The sequence below is a fragment of the Pipistrellus hanaki genome (assembly GCF_964339955.1).
Source record: "Pipistrellus hanaki genome assembly, chromosome: 8".
Lineage (NCBI taxonomy): Eukaryota > Metazoa > Chordata > Mammalia > Chiroptera > Vespertilionidae > Pipistrellus > Pipistrellus hanaki.
Window position 1 is genome coordinate 17,181,451 of NC_140510.1, and position 20,203 is coordinate 17,201,653.

General features: G+C 38.3%; 1 protein-coding gene across 3 annotated transcripts in view; it reads left to right on the top strand.

Annotated features, from left to right (window-relative positions):
• The window catches only part of ACMSD (aminocarboxymuconate semialdehyde decarboxylase), a 50,259-nt gene extending 37,246 nt beyond the window's left edge, over positions 1-13,013 (top strand). For 2 of the 3 annotated variants that reach the window (XM_084892268.1, XM_084892269.1), the window contains 2 exons: positions 8,437-8,535; positions 11,540-13,013. In XM_084892268.1, coding sequence (XP_084748394.1) covers positions 8,437-8,535; positions 11,540-11,602 — 162 coding nt within the window. In that variant the 3' untranslated portion in view covers positions 11,603-13,013. The remainder of the gene's footprint in view (positions 1-8,436; positions 8,536-11,539) is intronic. The other variant, XR_014795740.1, reaches the window with a different exon arrangement.
• Positions 13,014-20,203: the final 7,190 nt, after the last annotated feature.

Genomic DNA, 20,203 nt, shown 5'->3' on the forward strand with positions numbered 1-20,203 from the left:
AGATACAAACTTCCAATTATAAGGTAAATAAGCTCTGAGGATGTAATGTACAGCATGGTTACTGTGGTTAACAATACTACGTTGTATATTTGAAAGTTGTTGAGAGTAAATCTCTAAAGTTCTCATCACATGAAAAAAAACCTATTACTATGTGAGGTGATACATGTCAACTAAACTTACTGTGTAATCATTTCTCAACATATACACAGTACCCCCCTTATCATCAGATTCACATTCCCCAGGGTCAGTTGCCCATGGTCAACTGCAGTCCAAAAATATTAAATAAAATAAGCAATTCACAAGTTTAAACTTACACACAGTTCAGAGAAACGAGATGAAATCTCGAGCCATTTTACTCCATCCCTTCTGGGAAGTGAAATATCCCTTTGTCCAGAGTACCTATGGTATATGTACAGCACAATAAGAGAGACTACATTCATGTAACTGTCATTACAGCATATTCTTATAATTATTCTATTTTGTTACCAGTTATTGTTGTTTATCTCTTACTGTGCCTAATTTATAAATTGAATTTTAGAATATATATATTTATGAAAAACACAGTATATATAATACATATATATAGTTTGGTACTATATATACTAAATAGCTTTAGACACCCAATAGGGGTCTTGGGACATATTCCCTGTGATTAAAAGGGGGTCTACTGCACATATCAATTCATTGTGTCACACCTAAAACTAATACAATGTTTTATGTCAATTATATCTCATTAAAACTTAAAAAAAAGAGAAGAAACTAAAATATGTTCTTTAAAATGGTAAAAAAATAAATAAATAAGCAAAGATGCCCCACATCATTAGTTCATCAGAGAAAAGCAATTTAAATCATAATGAGGAACCACCACCCATCACTAGAGTGGCTAAAAACAAAAAGAAAACTCTGTTGGGAATATGGTAGAGCAACTAGAACTTTCATACACTACTGGTAGAACACACTCCTACCCTACTACCCCGAAGTTGTACTCCTAGGTATTTACTCAAGAGAAACAAACACATATGTCCACAAAAGGATTTTACAAGAAAGTTCATAGCAGCTTTACTCAAAATAGCCAAAAACTGGAAACAATTTTAAGTAAAGGGACATGAGAGAACTTTCTGGGGTGATGGAAATGTTCCATATCTTGATAGGGGTATGAGTAATTCAGGTGTATACATTTATCAAAACTTATCCAACTAAGTACTTAAAAATTTTGCAGTTTGCTCTGTAATTAGTATCTTTAAAATATTGAATTCTAGCTAGTAAGTTTGCTTTTTGCAGCATATGTTTTAGCAATCCTGCAAATACTTTCTGTGCATTCTAAACTTAAACAAAAAGAGTAAATTAATTGAGTAAAAGTGTCACCCTGTTGGAAAAGGTAGTTACTAGTATAGATAAGTAGAAATAGAAATATGGGTGTGTCTGTGTACACACACAGAGTTCCATATCAACAATAATTATCACAATAATTAACAGAGGTTGGTTACTAAATACCGTTTTCCACGGTAAGGAAGCTAGGCTGCTGGCAGAAAAGGCTGATTTAAATACAGATAAAGTACAAAATGAGCTAGAAGGACTTCTAGTGCCTGAGAGTAAGAAAGTACTCAAAATAATGGTATCATACCTACAGACAAAAGATTGAAAGGTTCTTCCCTCACCACTTAGATTCAACATTGTACTGAAGACTTTAGCTATGGCAATTAGAAAGGAAATTACATGAAAGGCATACAGATTGGAAAGGAAGAAATAAAATTATTTGGAGATGACACATAGAAAATTCTAAGGAATCCACAAATAAACTATCAAGGCTAATAAATGAATTCTGCAAGATTGTAGAATACAAAATAAATATATGAAATAAACTGTATTTATATTTAGTAGCAATGAATAATCCATAAATGAAATTGAGAAAAACATTTAATTTACAATAGCATTAAAAAAGAATAAAATACTGAGAAATAAATTCAATTAAAATATGAGTTGGACAATAAACTATGAACCATTATTGAAGAAAATTAAAGAAGACCTAAATAAATGAAAAGTCATCCCATTGATTGGAAAGCAATATTGGTTTTTTTGTTTTTGTTTTTGTTTTTTTTTTAATATATTTTATTGATTTTTCCCCCCTCCCTCCGTCCCATACATACCCTCCCTCCCCAGAGTTTTATGTCCATTGGTTGTGCTTATATGCATGTACACAAGTCCTTCGGTTGATCAATTATCTCCCCCAGATCTTCCTCCCCTCCCCACTCTAATTTGACAGTCTGCCTGTTGCTTTACTGTCTCTATATCTGTCTCTTGGTTCATCAGTTTATAATGTTCTTTATCATCCACAAATGAGTGAGGTCATGTGGTGTTTCTCTTTCATTGATTGGCTTATTTCACTCAGCATGATGTTCTCCATCCAGGTTGCTGCAAATGATGAGAATTCCTTCTTTTTTATGGCAGCATAGTATTCCATTGTGTAGATGTACCATAGTTTTTGGATCCAATCATCTGCTGACGGGCACCTAGGCTGTTTCCAAATTCTGGCTATTGTAGATTGCGCTGCTATGAACATAGGGGTGCATATATCCCTTCTGATTGGTGTTTCTAGTTTCTTGGGATATATTCCTAGGAGTGGGATTACTGGGTCAAATGGGAGTTCCATTTTCAGTTTTTTGAGGAAACTCCACACTGTTCTCCACAGTGGTTGCACCAGTCTTCATTCCCACCAGCAATGCACAAGGGTTCCTTTTTCTCCGCAACCTCGCCAACACTTGTCGTTTGTTGATTTGTTGATGTTGGCCATTCTGACAGGTGTGAGATGGTACCGCATTGTTGTTTTGATTTGCACCTCTCGGACAATTAGTGACTTTGAGCATGTTTTCATGTGCCTTTTGGCCTTCCTTCTGTCTTCTTTTGAAAATATTCTATTTAGGTCCATTGCCCATTTTTTAATTGGATCATTCATCTTCCTTTTATTTAGTTGTATAAGCTGTCTGTAAATGTTGGAGATTAAACCTTTATCAGTGGTATTATTTGCAAATATGTTCTCCCACACCGTGGGCTTTCTTATTGTTTTGTTGATGGTTTCTTTTGCTGTAAAAAAGCTTTTTATTTTGATGTAGTCCCATTTGTTTATTTTCTCTTTAGCTTCCATTGCCCTAGGGGCAGTATCAGTGAAGTTCTTTTGGCATACGTCTGAGATTTTGCTGTCTGTGGATGCTTCTAGTACTTTTATGGTTTCCCAACTGATGTTTAAGTCCTGTATCCATTTTGAGTTTATTTTTGTGAATGGTGTAAGTTGGTGATCTAGTTTCATTCTTTTGCATGTGTCTGTCCAATTTTCCCAACACCATTTATTGAAGATACTGTCTTGACTCCATTGTATATTCATGCCTCCTTTGTCAAATATTAATTGAGCATAGTGATTTGGGTTGATATCTGGGTTCTCGATTCTATTCCATTGATCTATATGTCTGTTCTTGTGCCAGTACCAGGCTGTTTTGAGAACAGTGGCTTTGTAATATAGTTTGAAGTCTGGTATTGAGATCCCTCCTACTTTACCCTTCTTTCTCAGGATTGCTGTGGCTATTAGGGGTCTTTTATTGTTCCAAATGAACTTTTGGAGAGTTCTTTCTAGGTCAGTGAAATATGTCGTTGGTATTTTAATGGAGAGTGCATTGAACCTATAGATCAGTGTTTCCCAACCTTCTCTCATGATGAGAATCACCTGGTGGAGTTGTTAAAACACAGATTCCTGAATCCCAACTAAGAAGTGCTAAACTAGAATTTTTGGGAACATATAGGTAAAATTGTATACTTAACTAGTGCTCTAACACAGATGTTATATACAGAGCACTAAGTTAGGTATGCAATTTTACCTATATGTTCCCAAAAATTCTAATTTAGCACTTCTTAGTTGGGATTCAGGAATCTGTGTTTTAACAACTCCACCAGGTGATTCTCATCATGAGAGAAGGTTGGGAAACACTGCTATAGATTGCTTTAGGAAGTATGGACATTTTGATGATGTTGATTCTACCAATCCATGAACATGTAAGTTCTTCCATCTCCTTACATCTTCCTCTATCTCTTTTTTCAGTGTCGTGTAGTTTTCCACAAATAGGTCCTTTACTTCCTTAGTTAAATTTATTCCTAGGTATCTTAATTTTTTTGGTGCAATGGTAAATGGAATTGCTTTTTTAGTCTCTGTTTCTGTAGTTTCACTGTTGGTGTATAGAAATGCCATGGATTTCTTGGCATTAATTTTGTATCCTGCTACATTGCCAAATTCATTTATTAAGTCAATTAGTTTTTTAATGGAGTCTTTTGGGTTTTTTATGTACAATATCATGTCATCTGCAAATAAGGATAACTTTACTTCTTCTTTTCCAATTTGGATGCCTTTTATTTCCTCCTCTTGTCTAATTGCAATGGCTAGTACTTCCAGTACTATGTCAAACAGGAGTGGCAAGAGTGGGCATCCCTGTCTTATTCCTGTTCTTAGAGGGAATGGTTTTAGTTTTTGCCCATTGAGTATAATGTTGGCTGTGGGTTTATCATATATAGCTTTTATTATGTTGAGGTATGATCCTTGTACTCCCACTTTGTTAAGAGTTTTTATCAGGAAAGAGATTTTATCAAATGCTTTTTATGCACCAATTGATATGACTATATGATTTTTATCTTTTAATTTGTTTATGTGATGTATCACGTTTATTGATTTGCGGATATTGTACCATCCTTGCATTCCTGGAATAAATCCTACTTGGTCATGGTGTATGATCTTTGTGATGTTCTTCTGGAGTCGATTTGCTAGAATTTTGTTGAGAATTTTGGCATCTATGTTCATGAGGGATATTGGCCTGTAATTCTCTTTCATTGAGTTGTCTTTATCTGGTTTTGGTATTAGGGTGATGCTGGCTTCATAGAAGGAGTTTGGAAGTGTTCCTTCCTCTTGGATTTTCTGGAATAGTCTGAGGAGGATAGGTTTTAGTTCTTCCTTAAATGTTTGGTAAAACTCTCCTGTGAAGCCATCTGGCCCTGGGGGAAAGCAATATTGTTAAATGCAACATTCTGACATTGATCTACAGATTCAATGTAATCCTTATAAAAAAAAAAAAAAAAAGACATGCGCTTTTTTTTTTTTTTTTTGTAGTCATTGACAAGCTGATCCTAAAATCCATATAGAAATGCAAGGGACCCAGAATAGCCAAAACAATCTTTAAAAAAAAGAACAAAAAGGATTCAAACTCCCAATTTTTAAAAATTTTCTATACAGATACAGTAATCAAAATTGTCTGGTACTAGCATAAGGACAGACATAAAGATCAACTGATCTAGCCTGGCCAACATGGCTCAGTGATTAAGCGTCAACTGTGAAACAGAAGGTCACGGTTCGATTTCCTGTTAGGTCACATGCCCAGGTTGTGGGCTCAATCCCCAGTGTAGGGTGGCCAGGTGGCAGTTGATCAATGATTCTCTCTCATCATTGATGTTTCTATCACTCCCTTTCCCTTCCTCTCTTAAATCAATACAAATATATATATATATATATATATATATATATATATATATATTTTAAAGATCAGCTGATTTTGAACAGATATCAATACAAGTCAATGAGTAGAGATTAATCTTTTCAACATAGTATAGTGGGACAACTGGATATCCACATGCAAAAAATAAAATAAAATTGGGCACGTTCTTTATACCATACACAAAAATTAGCTCAATATTGATCAAAGATCTAAGTGGAAGAACTAAAACTACAAATTTTTTGAAAACATAGTGGTAAATCTTTGTGAGCTTGAATTAAGCAATAATTTATTAAATATCATACCAAAACCACAAGCAAAGAAAAAAATAGGTAAATTAGACTTGATCAAAATTCAAATTTTTGTGCCTCATAAGGCACAACTGAAAATGAAAGGACAACCCACGAAAAAATTATTTGTAAATCATATACGTGATAAGTATGAGTTTATATTCAAAAAATATAAACTATTACAACTAAATAACATCAACAACAAAAACACAAAAGATCTGAATTAGATATTTTTCCAAAGACATATTAATGTAAAATGAGCATATGAATAGAAGATGCTCAGCTTCACTATAAAAATGCAAATCAAAACTACAATGAGGTATCACTTTATGTCCACTGTAGTGGCTCTAATAAAAAAGATAGACAAAACAGCAGGTGTCAGTAAGAATTTGGAGAAATTAGAACCCTGATACTTTGCTGGTGGAAATGTAGAATGCTGCTGCCACTGTGTAGAGTAATTCCTCAAAATATCAAACATGGATTTACCATGTGACACAGCAAACCCACTGCTAGATATATGCCTAGGAGAAATGAGCATATATTCACTCTTTAAACTTGTACACGAATGTTCAGAGCAGCATTATCATAATAGCCAAAAAGTAGATAGAAACAACCCAAAAGTTCCTTATCCGATAAGTGGGTCTACAAAATTTGGGATATCTATATGATGGATGTGATTCAGCCTAAAAAGAACTGATTTGGGCTATATTATGAATGAACCTTGAAATCATTATACTAAATGAAAGAAAGCAACATATTACATTTCATGTTTATGAAATTTCCAGAATAGGCAGTTTCATAGACACAGATGGCATTAGTGTTTCCTTGAGGCTGGAGGAAGGAGATAATGAGGAGTGCCTGCTAATAGGAATGGGGTTTACTTTGGGGTTAATAAAAATGTTCTGATCAACATAATTTGATGAACAAGAATAGATCTAGAGACAAACAGTAAGGGTGGGGGGAGCAGGGGAGAGAGAGAGATTTAGAGAGCAAACAAAGGACTTGTATGCATGCATATTAGCATATCCAATAGACACAGGCACTGAGGCGGTGGGGGCTTGCCTGGGGTGGGAATGGCTGGGGTGGAGGGGTGTCAATTGGGGAAAAAGAAGACAAATGTAAAACTTGAGACAATAAAAAAAAAATCTAAAATAAAAATGTTCTAGAATCAGGTAGTAGGAATGATTATAAAAATTCATGAATATACTAATGCCTACTGAATTGTACACCTTTAAAATATCAATTTTATGATATGTAAATTACATCTTAAAAAAGAAGAGCGGTCTCCTGACCCCAAATTCAATTTTTTTTTTCCTGGAATCAGCTAATGTTATTTATTTCTTGAGTACCATTCCTGAAATAGACTCTAGACATACATGTATTTGTGTATGTACATGTGCTTGTTAAAAACAGAAATAAGAGTATAAAGCAGATACATTGTCCTAGACATTTTTTCTCTCTTTACAATATAATTTCAAGTACATTTCTTTTTACAATATAACTTGGTGGTTATTCCATTTCAGCATTTGGTTCTGGATATGCTATAATTTGGTTTGCTAGTATTCTGTTACAAATACTGTTGCAATTAATTTTCTTGTGTACATTTCCAAGACATACATGAGTGGGATATGTTTCTAGAAGTTAAATTTCAATATTTTATTTTGATAAACTGTCATTATTGACTTAATGTCCTTACTAGAATGTGGGTTCTCTGAGGACATGGACCATTTCTCTTTTGTTGACCAGGGTAATCTAGATTCCAGAACATTGCCTAACACATTAGGGCTTTATATATTTGTAGATAGTCAAGCCTGTGTGCTTTAATATACAAAATGTCAAATGAAAATTTGAAGTGCATCATTCAAAAAAATAGACAATGATACAGTTTGTAGAGATAGGAATTGTTTGGGGGATTGTTTTCTTTCCATCCAATTATTTGTAAAGTTTTTATTTTCCAACTGTAGTATGTTTTCAAAAATTGTGGGATCAATTGCAATGTATTGTTGTAAGAAATACAGAATCCTCCATTTCATTGGAATACATCAGCATGTTTTATTAAATAAATGCCTGATTCTTATATTTGAGTATTCTTTCAATTATTGGAGGAAAAAGAGGACGTGAAGTGGGAGATGTGAGTTGATTTGCAACTATAGGAGACCTAATAGTGACACCTGCTGGAGAAAATGCCAGAATAAGTTGGAGGATCTGTTTTTGTTTTTTTGGTTTTTTTTTTTTTTTTTTTTTATAAATATGTTTTCTTGATTTCAGAGAGGAAGAGAGAGGGAGAAAGAGATACAAACATCTGTGATGAGTGAGAATCACTGATAAGCTGCCTCCTGCACACAGCCTATTGGGGATGGAGCTTAAAACCCAGGCATGTGCCCTGACTGAATCGAACTCTGACCTCCTGGTTCACACAACCACTGAAACACACCAGCTGGGCCAGAGTAAGTTTTTAATCATTTGACTTTTAAAAATTTTAGATCAGTTTGTTTCTATTAATCAGGGGAAATTTTGATACTTTGCCATAGGAGCGCTTGTAATAATTATATATAATTAAATTGACAGGCGGTTCTTTGATGTTCTAAAAAATTACAAATAAAAATATTTTTTTCTTTTTTCAGGATAAAGTCATGTTGGGAACTGATTACCCCTTTCCACTAGGTGAGCTGGAACCTGGAAAATTGATAGAATCCATGGAAGATTTTGATGCAGAAACAAAGGTATATGCCTTTTATTTCATGAACTTCTTCCTGTTTTCCTCTAATTATGTTTGGTTTCAGAGCAGTTTGATATGTGATATCAAAGAACAGGGAATTTTTACACTTAATATTCTTAGAATTATTACTAGATCACCAGAAATACTAGTGAATGAACTATTAAAGGACCAAAAAAAGTTTAAAAGCTGAAAGTCAACCTAGTACAACTAAGCTTATAAAGATAAGAAAGAAAACTGCAAAGAAGCATATCATAATAATATATTTATGAAAAAATATATATTTATGTTTGCACGTTAGAAGAAAAATGTCTAAATTTTTAATTTAATGTTTCTCTTACAATCTACCAATCTCAAAAATTGTAATGATTCTAGTAATTTGAATATTGAAACTAAAGTCTTCATTAACAAGGACCCAAGGACAAGAACCCTCAAATAATTGGGTGTTTTTCTTTCGGCATTTGACCTGTAAGAGGGCGGGGAAGGAGTAAATGTGCCATAATGCTACCTGTTCTATCTCTTAGGCTCCTGAATCAAGTAGAGTTAAAATGAGATGCATTGTCCCCAGATTCTCTCTCCCTTGCCATCCTTGACATCCCCTCAGCCCAGCCTGCACCTTCTCCAACTGAGGACCCCACTGGTTTAGGCCCAAACATCCCTCTCACAATCTGGGACCACTGGCTCCTAACCGCTCACCTGCCTGCCTCCCTGATAACCCCTAACCTCTCTGCCTGCCTGCCTGATTCCCTCTAACTGCCTTCCCCTGTCAGCCTGATCTCGCCCCAACTGCCCTCTCCTGCTGGCCTCATCTTGCCCCCAAGTGCCCTCTCCTGCTGGCCTGATCACCCCTAACATCCTCTGCCTTGGCCCCCACCACCATGGCTTTGTCCAAAAGGAAGTCAGACATTGGGAAGATGGCAGGTTGACCTGGTCTAATTAGCATATTACCCTCTTAGAGTATAGATTATATAGAATACAATTGCTTAAATTGGGGGGGGGGGGGAGAAGCCTATTTTATCAGGGGAGATGCTCTTGGCAGACAAAAATACATAATCCCTATATCTGGATGCACTATACTGCCAAATCGATCATTAAAAAATTGAACCTTTTTCTTACATCTTACACTGAACAGCTGTTGGCCTTAAAACTCCTCCTCAGGCCCCACCTTAGGTTGTGCCTTTGCAGTTCACCCAGATTAGATTCTGATTGATCGGTTTCTATGCCAGTCAGTGTCAAACACTCTGCCTCCTAGGCAGCCATTGGCTCCTCGCACTTCACCCAGATTTGGTTCTGACTGGTCAGTTTCTATGCCAGTCAGTGTCTCTGGGCCTATCAATGGGCCTGATCAGAGAGGCAGGGTTGATCAGCAGCCCCAGCTGAGGCCCGAAAGAAAGGCACAGCTGCTGGCCAGGACTGGAGCAAAAGGGAGAGGCAAGTGCTGATCAACAGGTGCCATGGAGGCTACAGATCAGACCCTGCTTCTCTCTCCAGGCCTCTCTTCGGGCCTGATCGTAGCCCCCTTGGCAGTCAGTGCTGGGTCAGGGCGCCCGCAGTGGCAGCAGTCAGTCAAGCCTTCGGTCGTTTTGAATGTACGGACCCTGAGATTTTATATATTAGTATTTTATGTCTTTATCACTTTAAAGTTTTAAAATATCTTGTATAAAAATTTTATACTGTCACAAATAAAAATGACATTTTGTACAAGGTTAATCAGTGCAACATTTCCTGTAATAAAAGAATGAAAACAATCTATAGGAGAATAGTTACATAAGTAATAATGAAATCTATACAGCCATAAAAAAAAACCACTTAAGCAGAGTCCGGTTTGGCTCAGTGGATAGAGGACTGAAAGGTCCCAGGTTTGATTCCGGTCAAGGGCATGTTCCTTGGGCACATCCCCAGTAGAAAGTGTGAAGGAGGTAGCTGATTGATGTTTCCCTCTCATTGATGTTTCTAACTCTCTCTCTCCCTTCCTCTCTGTAAAATATCATTAAATATATATATTTTTTAAATACTAAAAATCAATTTACAAGATATATTAAGTTAAAAAAGCAAGGTGCCAAACAATATATGTAGTATATTTCCATTTATGTATGGTATACTATCCATTTGTGAAAAACAATTTCTATATACCTAAATATAAGTATTTGCTTGTATGCGTATAAAATATCTCTAGAATAACAGACAAGAAACTGATGGCTTCACAACTCTGTGAACACACTAAAAATCATTAAATTATACACTTTAATGGGTAAATTATATGGCAAGTTTACTATATCTCAATAAAGCTGTTACAAAGTATATAAATAAAATGTTACAGTACAGAAAAAAAAAAGGATAACTATATCTGGGAAGATAGCATCCATTTTATAAGTTTGAGCTCTCTAAAGCTCAAAAATTGATCATGATATCTAAATGTATATATGGTATGAAAGTTATATAACTCCATACATGTTTCCTTCCACCCTCAGCTACATGCCTGACCTATGTAAACTGAACAACTTTCAGTTAACATATCACAAAGTTACCTCTCAAATTGCAGTAGTTCTTTCTGTGAAGTTAATTTACAATAGTTTATAGCTAGGGCTTCATCTATATCACTTTTCTTGCTCTGAAAGAGTTCCCTTTTATTTGGGACCGTGCAAAAGGACAACACATGCCTGAAAGCTAGCGGGTGGCTTCTAGCTCTGCTGTTCCACAGTCCTAAACTGTACCTTTTCTCTGTTTTGCCTCCAAATAGTCCTTAAAATCCATTGAAGTTCCCAAAGAACATTTTCCTAATATAGTTCTTTCTCTCCCTTATAATTTTTTCCTTTCCTCTACAACCAAGTTTCAAAACATGGGGCAGGAGGATTTGGGTAAGAGATTCGTTGTTTAACCTGCTAATATTTTTCTCTCACATTGGGGAATTGATTTTTTTTTTTAACCTGATAAAGACATTCATAAAGGACTTAAGAACAACCATTAAATAATGCTTTAAAATAAAACCTTTTTTTTCTTTTTTTTTCCAGGACAAACTCAAAGCTGGCAATGCCCTAGCATTTTTGGGTCTTGAGAGAAAACAATTTGAATGACTGAATTCACTACAAAGGCAATCTTTCAAGAAGATATTTTATTCTTGTTATTAAATATGTATCAAACATGCATACTAAAATTCTACTTTGAACTATTTTATCCAGAAATAGAATATCCCCGAGTATTCTAAATTATACATAAAATGATTCGCATGTGAAAAGCAGTACATTATTTCACATGCAAGCCAAAAATGATTTTCCCAGCACTTTAAAAATTAATAGCAAAAATAAAATGCAAGATGTCATTAATGCTTTATATGAAAAAAGACCAAAACTAGATTCACCCTAGAGGACTCAAGTAGGTTCTCCACTTTGAGCAAGTATATGTGCTGAGGGCCCAAATAACCTATTTTTATTCAGTTTAAACACTTTCCATTGGCCCATAACTGGTCTGCAAATGCTTTAGATTCCACAAAGTAAATGCTGTAAATATTTCATAACCGTAGGAGCTTATAGTTCAAACTCGAGGCTTGGTGCATGAAAATTCGTGCACTCAGGGGAGTCCCTCAGCCCGGCCTGTGTCCTCTCACAGTCCAAGACCCCTCAGGGGATGTCCACCTGTCAGACATCCCTCTCGCAGTTCAGGAGTCCTCAGGGGATGTCTAACTGACGGCGTAGGCCTGCTCCCCAGGGGAATCAGGCCTAAACTGGCAGTCAGACATCATCTGGCAGCCCAAGAGCCCTCAGGAGGATGTCCGACTTCAGGCTTAGTGCTGCCAGGGAAGCAGGAGAGGCTCCCACCACAGCCGCTGCACTGGCCAGCCATGAGCTGGCTTCTGGCTGAACAGTGCTCCACCTGTGGAAGCGCACTGACCACCAGGAGGCAGCTCCTGCATTGAGTGTCTGCCCCTGGTGGTCAGTGTGTGTCATAGCGACCGGTTGTTGGGCCATTAAGGTCAATTTGCATATTGTCTTTTTATTATATAGGATAAGGAAGCAAGTCACATGTTCATGAAATAATTACTAAGCAATACAACATGAGTGTCACAAAAGTTTCAGTAAAATTCATCTGGACTCAAACTTTTGGGAGAATATTCACAGAAGTTGGAACGAGGAGTGAGTCTAGAAGGATGGAAAAGGATTATGGAGAGTTGGAGGTGGTAAACAGATAGGAAGGCAAAACTATGGGAATAGAGGTTTCAGACTAAATGACAATTTATTCTGGAGAAAAATTCCAGGCTATAATTTGCTTTTACCAGAAGCTATTTTAACTTAAAATACTGAGTAGAGTGTGTAAAGCTAACCAAGGAGATTGAGAGCAGAGCAATACCAAGGTAGCTTTATTTTACCCTTCATTTATGGTCCTACCTGGGCTGCTGAAAATGAACTTGGTCTTAGGAAGGGTGATGAACATTTGTGTTTTGTGTACCTCTGGCTGAATTCCAAAATCAAATATAATTTTTCAAAATTACCCTCTTGCTTTGACTGATTAATACTCCTATTCCCTCTCATTAGCCAGATAAATCAAGAGTATTGGCATGTAACTTATGCTAATATAATTTTTGCTAAACTACATCTATCCCGTTATTTTTACTTTATTCAGTACATTACTCCACCTCTTTGTTGCTCCTCCTATTGCTTTCTACTACTTTACCCACCCACCACTCTGCTTATTACGCCAATCTGCCTAAAAACAAAGTTGAAGAAAAGAGCAACATTCCTCCTCAAATATCCTATATTTGGGCACTTTTTAACATAATGTTTAATTACTGATTTATCATGGAAAGAAACCTGATCATTTTAGTAAATATAAATATCATAGATAGACTGATAATGAGGATACTCATATTCATGTTCACAGAATGTTTATGTGATGTGCCACGCTGTAGCACTGGGGATATAGAATAAAAGGGATAAAGGAAAAAAGTCCTTCTCTAAATGAAGTCTACAGTCTGGAGGATAAGAAATATAAAAAGGAGGGAGAAAGGAAAGAGAAAGGAGTGAACTGGAGGGAAAAAGGAATGAAGGAAGGAAATTTTTCTGATAAATACGATGAAGTAGTTAAAATGGGGAAATGTATAACGTGACTATGGGAATGATGGGAAATAAGACATTAAGTTGTGGGATCAGAGAAAGTCTCTTTAAAGAAAACTTTGACCTAAGACTTGAGTGATAGGACAGTAATAGTTAGAAAGCCCTTCTCTATACCCAGATTAAAGAGGAATTTACTCATCTTTCTTCTAGTGCCTGCATAGTTTTATTGTCTTATGGTTAAATCTTTGAGCCAATCAATGTTGGAGTTATCCTTATGTATGATGTGGAGAATGAATCTAATTTTATTGCAGCATTATTTGTTATTGTAAAATATTGAAAATTATATATTGTCCAAATGTAGGAGACTGAGCAAATTATAGTACACACACGTACAGATACCTAGGAGTCAATCTTGATTTCTTTCTTTCTGTCCTCCCTTTCCTTACATTCAGTCCATTATCAAGTGCTGCTGGTTCTATCTATGACATCTCACAACTTCATTCTATTATTCTTGCCCAAGTCACCATCATTTCTTGCCTAGTTTCCTTACTATCATTCTTGACTCCTTAAGTAATTCTCTACACAACTTTTAATGTGGTTTTTCCTTTAAAAGAAAAACATAAATCAGACTATATAACAGATCTATTTTCAAAAGTCCAATGACAAACAAAATAAAATAAAAAAATAAAAAGTCCATTGGCTTCCTATGAAACTTATAAAAATCTAAACTCTTTTTTTTTAAATAAATCTTTATTGTTCATATTATTACAAAAGTTCCTCATTTTCCCCCCTCCACCAGGTTCCTACCCCACCCTCTGCCCTTTCCCCACCCCCACTTGTCCTCATCCATAGGTGCACAGTTTATGTTCATTCTCTTTCCGCACCCCCTACTCCTTTCCCTGAGAATCATCAGTCCACTCCCCTTCCATACCTCTGATTCTATTATATTCAACAGTTAATATTGTTCATCAGGTTTTTTAATTCCCTTGTTTTTTTGTTTTGTTTTTATTGGCTTCCAAAGGGGAGTTTAAGGTTAAAAGGAGTTTCGGGTGTGCCCAGATCCTATTCATCAAAATCTGGGTAAGCTCCTTATTTTTTGGTACAAGATTTAGCATATCGAGACCTGGGAGAGTCCAGGTCCTATTTGTTCCTCATTCCAAGCACATGGATTAAGAAATCATTACTGATAAGAGGATTCTGCCAGTGCCCTCAGCTCAGCTGATAAGAATTAAAAGAATGTCCATGTGCCTTCTCAGGCGGCTCTCTACATCTCACCCTTTTTTACTAATTAAAATAAAATTTGAACATCAATAATAGGGCTCTAAAATTAAGAACAATTGCAAACAATGCCAATGCAAAAACTAAACCACATACATGTTATTTTCAAAACTTGAATGTCAAGAGCAAAACTCTGGCTATTAAATAATAACAACAATGCCAAGGCAAAACAACAAAATGAGAAATCAGAATTATGGACATATTATTATTTTTAGCTACTAAATGAGTCTCTTTTGTTGCCGGTGTGGATTTACTCAGAGTCCTTGGATTTGCTGCACAAGACTTTGCAGAAGGATGGAAGCTAACAGATGCTAGCATGAGCAGGAACATGATTAAAGAAGTAGCTTCCATTTCAGTCTTTAATTTCTTCGGATGTCCATGTTGGCACCTCAGACCCTTGCGTAGCCTTCAGTTTTCTTCTCCCACTTTGCTGTCGTCTGGGCAACTCTCAGTCCTTCTGGGTGAAGGGACACAGGAGCTTCTCTGAGTCCATTGTGATGACGGACCTAACACTCTGGTACCCAAATTGGCTGCATTGCTCCTTCTTTCCTTTCATTTTGAACCCAGGGTTCAACCCCACAACACTCTGGGCCTGGCTGCTCTGGACCTGACTGCTGCTCCGGGCCTAGCTGCGACGGGCCTGGATGCTGCTGCTCTGAGCCTGGCTGCTACTGCTCCGGGCCTGGCTGCTCCAGGTCTGGCTGCTGCTGCTCCGGGCTTGGCTGCTGCTGCTCCGGGCCTGGATGCTCCGGGCCTGTCTGCTGCTGCTCCAGGCCTGGCTGCTATGGGCCTGGCTGCTGCTGCTCCGGGCCTGGCTGCTTCAGGCCTGGATGCTGCTGCTCCGGGCCTGGATGCTTCGGGCCTGGATGCTGTTGCTCGGGGCCTGGCTGCTCCAGGCCTGGTTGCTGCTGCTCTGGGCCTGGCTGCTGCTACTCCAGGCCTGGCTGCTCCAGGACTGGCTGCTGCTGCTACGGGCCCGGCTGCTCCGGGCCTGGCTGGCTGCTGCTGCTACGGGCCCGGCTGCTCCGGGCCTGGCTATTCTGGGCTTGGCTGCTACTGGTCTGGGCCTGGCTGCTCTGGGCCTGGCTGCTCTGGGTCTGGCTACTGCTACTCTGGGCCTGGCTGCTCTGGAACTGGCTGCTCCACGCCTGGCTGCTCCAGGTCTGGCTTCTGTTGCTCCAGGCCTGGCCCCTCCGGGCCCGCCATTCTTCCATTTCTCCAGCTGGTCATATTCCAAGAGCCCCATCAGTCCCTCACTGCTCCCACCATCACATTAATTGCTTATTACCAACCACCCAGTACCTCCCTCCCATGGTCCTGGATGATAGATGTCCCTCATACTAGTTTCAATCTTCAAATTGTTGTGGGAGCGGCACACCAGCTGCTCACCCACTGCGCCATCTTGGTTTCTCCTCCAATCGGTACTCTCATTTGTGATCTATTTCCTTGTCTCGGCATTTTCGCAGCTTCCCTGAGTTGGAAGTCTTAAAAGTCTCTGGGTTCTGCTTGTATGGGGCGGAGTTTCAGGGTGGAGCCTATAGCCTTGGTTTCCGTCAGCCACGCCCTATGTGGCTCCTGAGTCTCAGTTTTCCTCAGGGTCCTTTGGTATTCGCTGCAAGCACCTCTGAGAGTGAAGTGCCCCCAAGTTTTGCCCGCTACCAAACAGTCTAGACTCTCCCCCAATGAGCCCAGAACTGGGGTTCAGTTCAGTTGGAAGTGGGATTGGAAGTGGGGTTAAGAGCAGTCTGGATCTTTTGTCTCCTTCCTGCCAGGGCAATCCCACGATACAGCCAACCATCCATTCTCTGCGCACAATGTGCGCGCCTCAGGGACCTCCTTTCACTGCTCCCCCGGGTTTCGCCTTACAGCCCAAGCTCCCTCTGTATGAGCCTGGGTCCCCGGGGTCTGGCCTAGAACTGGGGTTCAGAGCAGTCGGAAGTGGGGCTCAGCACAGTCCGGAGCTTTTGTCTCCTTCCTGCTAGGGCAATCTAGCAGCAGAGTCAACAGTCCATCCTCTGTGTGCAATGTGCACTACTCTGGGGCTCTGCCTTTCACTGCTCCCCTGGAATTCCGCCTCACAGCCCAGGCTCCCTCTGGATGAGCCTGGGTCCCCAGGGTCTGGCCTAGAACTGGGGTTCCACGCTGTCGGGTCTGGGGTTTGGCACAATATGGAGCTTTTATCTCCTTCCCACTAGGGAACGCCAGCCAGGCACTCAGCCACCCCGCCCCCTCCTCTCCAGCTCCGTCCTCTCCGCGCGCACAGCGCATCTCTGTACCTTAGGCTTTTACAGCTTCTCTGATTTTCCTTCTGGTTTTCTCTTTCCTTCTCATTGTAGAATTTCCAGTCACTCGACTTTCCTGTAGTTCTGGGTAATGTCCATTTTATATTTTAGTTGTATTTTATTGAAATTGTTGTGTGCGGCTGTGGTTAGGTGTTTACCTGTGCAGCCATTTTGGATCCTCTATCTCTAAAAATCTAAACTCTTAATCATGGCCTACTTATCTGGCCAACTTTCTATCTTCATCTCCTACTTCTTCCCCCCTTGTTCACAAACTCAGCCACAAGCTCTTTCCTGCATACAATCAATAAGGAAACATCAGCTTTAAACAGCATGGTTAGGCCAGAACATTCCATCCAAAAGCAAAAGAATTTTCATTCTTCTCAAGTGCATGCCAGAAACCAATCATTGTCTCACTAATAGAAAGAGGCTGATCAACCTTGAAGCTCTGAAAGGTCAGAGCCAACCACTCCCTATTAAGACAATGGTAACTGAGGCAACTTCCCCATCTTGTAAGCATGTAAATCCTTACTGATATGATAATCCACTTATTACCTGCCTAAGGGCTATGGGTGTTTCCCAAAGCTGCTTAAGGGTAATGGGTGTTTCCCAAAGCTGCTTAAGGGTAATGGGTGTATCCCATAGCCTCAATAAAGGGATAGCAAGGCCAGAGCCTAGTGGTAGTCTTCCCACTAGAAGTTGACTCCCTCCTGGCCCCCCATTTTCCCAAATTAACTCTTTTCCAGTCTCTCTTCATTTTAGTGCTCGGCCTTCTCCAGAAACCGGACCCTGAGTGGGCCCTGAACCACGCGAGTTGTGTTAGGGGATCCCACAAGTGCACATGGAACATTTTCCAGGAAAGATCATATGTTAGGCCACAAAACAAGTCTTAATAAATTAAATAAGATTTAAGTCAGATCAAGCATCTTTTCCAAACAAAATAGTATGAAAATAGAAATCAATTACAAGAAGAAAATTGGAAAATTCAAAAATATGTGGAGATTAAACAAAATACCATTGAACAACCAGTAGGTCAAATAAATAAAAAGTAGAATTCAAAAAATACTTTCAAACATAGGAAAATGGAAATACAACACACTAAACTTATGGGGTGCAGCAAAAGCAGCTCTAAGAAGAAAGTTCTTGGTGATAAGTGCCTGAATTAATAAATAAGAAAAGTCTCAAACAACCCAACTTTACACATCAAGGAATAAGAAAAAGAACAATGGAGCTCAAATTTAGTAGAAGGAAGGAAATAATAAAGATCAAAGTAGAATTAAGTGAAATAGATACTAAAAAGACAATAGGAAATGGCTGAAGACTAGGCTGATCACTTAGTAAGTAATATGTCTAATCACTAAGTTGTACACCTAAAACCAATATAACATTGTATGTAAACTATAATTGAAAAATAAAAAAAAATTATTTTTAAAAAAGACACTAGAAAAGAGCAATGAAAGTAGCTCTGACTTTTCTATGCACATAATTCAGCCTCTGAGATATAGTTAATGGTATTAAACACATCCTTGCTTTAGACATATTTATTTGAGGAATTGGATAGATTTACTACCATTTACCATGATGAGGAACACTATGTGATAAACAGGTTTGGGAGGGAAGAGAATCAACAGTTCCACTGTTGGACTTCTTATATTTCAGATGTCTCTTGGACATTTAAGTGGGAATATCCAGTAAGCAGTTGGATATTTATACCATTTTTATATCTTTTATTTCTTATTTATGCTTTCTTCTTTATTGCTTCTAAAGAAATTCCGGTCCTCATCTCTCACAAGAACTATTAAAATAATCTCTTATTCATACCCCTGACTTTGGGCTTAGTCTGATAAAATCCATCTGCCACTCTGTTGCCAGAGGAAATTTTCCAAAGTACGTATCCTATATAATAAAGATGTAATTTGCAAATTGACCATCATGCCCTCAAACAAGATGGCCAGCTGGAGAGGGCAGTTGGGGGAACCAGACCTGCAGGGGAGGGCAGTTGGGGGCGATCAGGCCAGCAGGAGAGCAGTTAGACGTGATTGGACTTACAGGGGAGTGGTTAGGGAGTGATCAGACTAGCAGGCAGAAGCGGTTAAGGACAATAAAGCCTTCATTTACTTATTTGCATGCATTCAACAGTACTTTCACACAACCCTTCCCCCATCTTTTCAATCTCTCCTATGAAGGAAGCCAGCACTGACTCAACTCAATTTATATTATCCAACCAGAAAACTTGAGCCTATATTCAAAACAATTACTTAAGAATAGCTTAATTTAAATAAATACCCACTTTATATTTAACTTAGAGAGACAATTCTGAGGCTTTTCCCTCAATCAATAGAACAAAAGTGGGTTGAGGTTTCCATTTCTGAATATAGAACATTGCTTACAACCTAATTTTTAAAAAATTGTGTGTGTGTTCTTGCAAAGATAGTCTACAGTTATACAAATGCTTGCATGTACATATTCCTTTGCTCATTTTACCTAAATAGTAACATCTTACTTTTTCACCTCCTACTAAATATATTGGTGCTTATTCCACATATAAGCTGCCTTCATTTTTTTAAGCCTCTTTTATTTATTCTTTTCTTTTTTTTTCTTTTTTTTATATATATTTTTATTGATTTTACATAGAGAGGAATTGAGGGAGATAGAGAGTTAGAAATGTCAATAAGAGAGAAACATCGACCAGTTGCCTCTTGCACACCCCCTACTGGGGATGTGCCCGCAACCAATGTACATGCCCTTGACCGGAATCAAACCCGGGACCTTTCAGTCCACAGGCCGACGCTCTATCCACTGAGCCAAACCGGTTTCAGCCTCTTTTATTTATTCTTAATTACAGTTGACATTCAATATTTTTCAGATATACAGCATAGATTAAATATTTATATAACTTACTAAGTGATCTCCCTGATAATTCTAGTGCCAACCTGTCACCATTCATAATATATATATATATATATATATATATATATATATATATATGCCTAATATGCTAAGTGTCCCTCAGACCATTCGACCAATAGATAGCTATGACATACGCTGACCACCAGGGGGCAGATGCTCA